Here is a 6,000-nt window from a genome sequence, read left to right as displayed (position 1 = left end):
CTTATATGTAGATGATATGCTCATCATTGGCAGTAACAAAGACATCAACACTCAAACGAAAAACATGCTCAAAAGAAATTTTGAGATGAAAGACTTAGGTTTAGCAGATATAATTTTGGGGATAAAAATCATCAGAACTGATGAGGGCCTTATCTTGTCTCAAACCCACTATGCGGAAAAAGTGCTTGATCGATTCAAGCATTACTCAAATGGGACTGCAAAAACTCTAGAGGATCCTCAAATTCACTTAACCAAAAATTCTGGTGAACCTGTGCAACAGGTGGAGTATGCAAGAGTAATTGGCAGTCTAATGTACTTGACAAACTGTACAAGACCGGATTTAGCGCACTCTGTAAATGTACTTAGTCGCTACACAAGTAATCCAGGACATAAGCATTGGATGGCTATAGCTAGAGTTTTGGATTATCTACGTTATACCAAAGATCATGGCTTGCACTATGGTAGAGAACCCGGAGTTTTGGAAGGTTACAGTGATGCCAACTGGATCGCAGACTCGAGAAACTCAAAATCCACAAGTGGATATGTTTTTACACTTGGAGGTGCAGCAGTGTCCTGGAAGTCTTCCAAACAAACTCTGGCAGCTAAATCAACTATGGAATCTGAATTCATAGCTTTGGAGATAGCTATGTCGGAAGCTGAATCACTTCGTAATTTCTTGGAAGACATCCCAATGTGGGGGAATCCTGTGCCTGCAATACGTGTACACTGTGATAGCGAATCGGCTTTGGGCAGGGCAAGGAATACCCATTACAATGGCAAATCTCGTCACATCAGACGGAGACATAAAACTGTTAGACAACTTATCTCAACTGGTGTAGTTACGATTGATTACATCAATACGAAAGAAAACCTAGCGGATCCATTTACAAAAGGTTTGGCGCGAGATCAAGTTATAAAATCATCAAGAGGAATGGGTTTAAAGCCTACGACTTAAGAGGATGTTTGATGGTAACCCCACCTACTCAGATTGGAGACCCCATGACCTAGGTTCAAAGGGACAACTAAATCAAGCTGAATCTGCTACAAGCAATAGAAGACTTTTGTCTTTTCCCAGTTCCTAGAGTGATGTAAAGTGCTTCCTGTATGTTAGAGGTTAAGCATATGCTTTTAATGATTTGAAATGTAGCTTTGTAAAATATTTGAAATAATTACAGGATATTTCTTTAAATACAAGCAGCTTATATAAATCACCTTGTGAGTGTGAAATGGGGCCGTTTCTAGGAGATTATATGAGGCTATACTCTCCAAGTTCACTCATGATTAACCAGGCATGTTCAAGGCCACAATGAACACAATAGAGAACCTCGTTCTACGAGAAAACGAAGCTGTGTTATGCCTGCTTTCTAAGTTTACATACAAATCCGGATGGTTCAAGACATCATGTTCACCAACTGGCCGAGTAAACTCGACAGGTATAACAATGAGTCCGTTCAAGGTTGAAAAAATGCCACCAACTCAGATACAATTAGTTTTCGCATATACTCTCGAAGGTCTGTCTAGTCTAGCTAGTAGTGTCAGTCTATAAGGTTTAGTTATGTCGTCATATGTTTAGACTTATTTCTATTCATGTGGGGGATTGTTGGAACTGCAATTTTCTGTAAAATTTGCAGGTGTTGGGACAATGATTTTCCGGAGACTTTCCGGCCAAATTCCGGCCAAATGGCTGATCAGAATTATCTGGTCGATAGTGCAATGGAAAGCTGGTAACGAGTACTACAAGATGGTATACTCATACGTCCAAACGGAGTTGATTTGAATGAGAAATAAGAGTGTGAAGTGAGCTACTTGGGATGGTTTGGGAAATATCCCACATCAGAAATATGACTGATTTTTCACTCATATATATATAGTTTCACACTCTTCTAGTTTCAAAAATGTGTAGAAGGAAGAGGGAAGGTTCCCACACGCGAACCAAACCGAACCGGACCGAGCATAGATGCGGAACGGGCCGGACGCGGGCCGGGCCGGGCCGGGCTGGTCGTGGATGCGGGCTGTGGTCTCTTGGGCTTTTGGGTTTTTGGGCTTTTTAGCTCTTGAGACTGCTGTAGGCCCATTTAATTTTTTGGAAAGACTTGGTGTGAACTCCAAGCAAACTTGGACAGCACTCCGAGAATATTCACTGAATATTTTCTTGAGAGCTCCCTCCTTCCACTATATATAGAGGCATAACCTCTCATTATTTTTCACACACAAAAACATAAACACTCCTTCTTCTGAAGATCTCTCTCCCTCTCCTTTACTTAGTCCAAGTAAGTTCTTAGTTTAGTAGTCTCGAGAGTATAACGTAGATCTGTTCGCTTGAGTTCTATTACTGGTGTGCTACGGTAATAGTTCGTGATCGGTTGTATCCTGGGATTCATAAATCGTGATTGTCCAAAGCACTTATGGCCGATTTATTGAATTAAGGAAAGAGATATCATATCTCGCCTTCGTGATTTATTTATTGCTTTATATTATGCTGTTGTAATTCGTTTCTGATTTCGTTAATTTAAATATAATTCGCATATTTTCTCAACTCGATTTTTGCGCTCCTAACAATTTCCTGCTTGATGGTCCATGGATCGGTGTAGAGAGTTAGTTTTGTTGAGACATTGTGCCGCGCCTCCTCTCTTTTTTCTTCATACGTCATAAACCTCATCCTCGCCAGGTCTATTTTCTCTTCGGCTTGCTTATTGTCTGCTGGTCCACAAGCAACCTTGGGGTCATGTGGCTTGCCATACGGAAACAGATCCAGGGTGACGAAACTCTTATCCATGATCGAAGAAAAGTGTAAACCTGACCAAAGAATGTAGCTGGATCAAAAAAAAAAAAAAAATTAAAATCATGCACAATATATATTTTTTGAAAAAAATATCAGTTTAAATGAATATCTACTTAAATCATTTGTCACTGGATCCGGAATTTATATTGAAAAGCTTATTATACATTTCAAAAAAATTTCAAATTTGTGCAATATATATATATATATATACAGTTCAATATGAAATAATTTAAAACCATGTTCATGATCCCGTCTTATAAGTGTGTGGTATTTTAGAATAATCTTAATATTATGATTTAAAATGCTGATGAAAAAACAAATTTGATATTACATTCTATGACGAAATTTTATATAATTTAGTTCTATTATTATTTGAATATTTATTACAAATCTCGATAAATATGACATATCCAAATACGAGTAATTATTTTCAGATCTAAATATATTAAACTTTTAGATATCTGATATGCAACCCAATATGAATATTACTAAGATCGAATATGCTATATGTTGCATGACAAAATATTATGATATATGAAATTTGGTTAATGTATATAACTCATAATTCACAATCGAAAACAATATATTAGCGTAAAATTAATGAATAAAAAATGGATGAGAGGCCAACCTATGCCACGAAGATGTGATGCGTTTATAAGGAGGCGATCATGTATTAGTTTTGTGAGGTGTTTTCTTGTTGCAAATTCATGTTTATATAGACATTGAGTGTTGAACTAAAAATAAATACATACATTGAGTTCATTACTCAAAAATTAGAATACATCTATTATACTTTCTAAGTAATTTTTTTACTAAATATTCGAATGTAGCGGTAATTATGGTAGTATAATATATATTATATTAACACGTGTAAATTTCTAATTACCCTGTTATGCAGTTTTAAGGCTTTTTATAAACAAGAATTACTTGTTTCTTCCTCCTTTTTGGGAGAAAAGTGTTTGAAATACTTAAAATTTATAAAAAGAAACCCCTCACTTTTTTCAAAAACATATAAAAGATCTTTATTTCTTTGTGGGAATTTTAACTCTCAACTTTTAGTAGAAACTAGAAGGTAAAATAAATCTTTATAAAAATCAAATTGAGCCTTATTTTTAAAAACAGATAAATAAAAACAATATTAAAATTTAATATTTCTAAATTCGAGTTTCCAAGTATTCTTTCAAAAATGCATTTTCAGCTATTAAATTAATTCAACATTTCTTATTTTATTGTGATCATGCGATTAACTGTTTACTATTAAAAATTATATCATGTAAGCTATACAAATTAATAAGTAGCATGTTCGGTCTCTTTGGTTCAAAATTTTCCTAGTTTTCTAGATCTTGGATTTAAGAAATGGATCAAACTTATTATAACAAAATTCAGACTTGAATTTGGTTCAGATAAAAAATCATTTTAAATGATTCATTAAATTTAAAAGAGTATGTTTTGCATATCTTAATTTTTTTGTTTTAAAATTTTTTAAAAATAATTTTTAATGAATGTTGATTTAGTTTATTCGATAAAAAAAATTATCATTAAATTCTGTGACCCAACCAAATAAACAATTATAGACATAATTATTAGGGAGATTCTCAAAAATAGCACTAAAATAAGTTTTTGTTCCAAACTTAGCACAACATCTCTAAAATTCCAAAAATAGCACTAATTAATCTTCTAAATTAAATAATAAATTTAAAATACTAAACCCTAAACCCTTAAAACTATACCCTAAATATGGAATTGAGAACCCAAACATAAAAAGAAATTCTAAAAATTAATTTTAAATATTTTAATATGTTAAATAGTGCTATTTTTGAAAATTTATTGAATGTGTGCTATAATTGTCCATAAAACTTGGTTTAGTGCTGTTTTAGGGTATTTCTCTAATTATTATTTGGTTTGGTTTAAATATATTTATTTAGCGCTCGATGTATTATTATTACATTGGTTTGATTCCATATTAAAGAAGTTTTTCATTTAAGCTGAATAAATCATCATTATTTAAAAAATTCTAAATATAATAAAATATATCATGGACAACATAAAATAATTAAGTTTTGCTGAAATCATCAATCAAACTTAAAGCCGAAACAAAATAAAATCTATATATTGTTTTGATATGTTTTCCTAAATATAAAATCAATTATCCGAGCCAACAAATTTATTTAGCTCACGTAAAAAAAACTTGTAATAGTAACAAATGCATCAAAATTAATCCAATGTTAAGAACATTATGCGAATGTAAATGCTAAACTTGAGTAAAAAAAAAAAGAAGAATCTCTTTCGACGTCTCTCTCTCTCTCAGCTCATTGCTCCACAAGTTAGGGTTCTTGTGCACGCGAAAGCACACGAAAGTGGAGCCTCGAAGCAAAACGATCCCAAAGTAGTCCAATTTCATCTCCTTTTTTCAAACATCTCTTACGAACCAAATACATACGCCATCCACCGTTTAAAACATAACCATTCAACGTGGTCCATCTCTTTAGAAGCAGCTGGAACGTCGAGTCAGTGTCGTGGTCATACACATCGACCGTGATTCCTAACCCTTCGTGTACCTTAATCTGATCATCCTTGTTGAGGTATTTGATGATGTGGTCCTCCGTGGGGCGAGTATGAAGAAGAAGACGGCTAAGCGGGCCAAGATCGCTAGGGGTTAGAACCTTCTTGAGGATCCACGGATCTTTGAAGAGTGTTAGCTCTGTTGAAACACCATACCATTCGTCCGTTTCCCTTTCTTCACTCGAGAGATTTCTCATTCGCTTAGTCTTTCTTTCTTTTTTGGTTAATCTGGTGTCGTTTGGTGTGCAAGAAACCGTGGCCGGATCATCAGGGTTCCTCTTCCTCTTCTTAGGGTCTTCACAAGACGACAAACAGAGAGTGGTGGAGACCGAACTCTCTTTAGGGTTTTCCGATGAATTGCCGTAGACCAAGTGCTGAGTTTGAGTAGTCGATGTAGCAGAGGGAGGAGCCGTCATCATCATTGCCGATGATTGAAGGTCTTGTGGTGTTTTTTGCGGACTTTGCATCATTCTCTTTCGATTTGATTTGAGACTCTGGAATGTAGATAGAGATGTATGTACGTATTTGATATCTTATAATTAATATATATTAGCCACCTTTGCGTTAACTTTTTTTGTTTTCAGGTATTTTCCGGTTTCAAAAAGGAAATTCATTTGTTATCGAGAAAAAAGGGAAAAGATTTGGATTTTAGTTTT

At 34.4% G+C, this 6,000-nt stretch overlaps 1 protein-coding gene across 1 annotated transcript; it reads right to left on the bottom strand.

The window, feature by feature from the left end:
• LOC104789082 (B3 domain-containing protein At2g33720-like) lies at positions 5,107 to 5,766 on the bottom strand. The gene has a single exon (XM_010514831.1). The coding sequence runs from the start codon at positions 5,764 to 5,766 to the stop codon at positions 5,107 to 5,109; it is 660 nt and encodes a 219-aa protein (XP_010513133.1).

The sequence above is a fragment of the Camelina sativa genome, chromosome 5 (genome assembly GCF_000633955.1).
Source record: "Camelina sativa cultivar DH55 chromosome 5, Cs, whole genome shotgun sequence".
NCBI classification, from domain to species: Eukaryota; Viridiplantae; Streptophyta; class Magnoliopsida; order Brassicales; family Brassicaceae; genus Camelina; species Camelina sativa.
The sequence above is the reverse complement of the archived record's forward strand: the minus strand, read 5'-3'. Positions and strand labels throughout refer to the sequence as shown.

Excerpts from the sequence above, each read along its gene's own strand:
- LOC104789082 (XM_010514831.1), bottom strand. The coding sequence starts at position 5,766 with ATGATGATGACGGCTCCTCCCTCTGCTACATCGACTACTCAAACTCAG.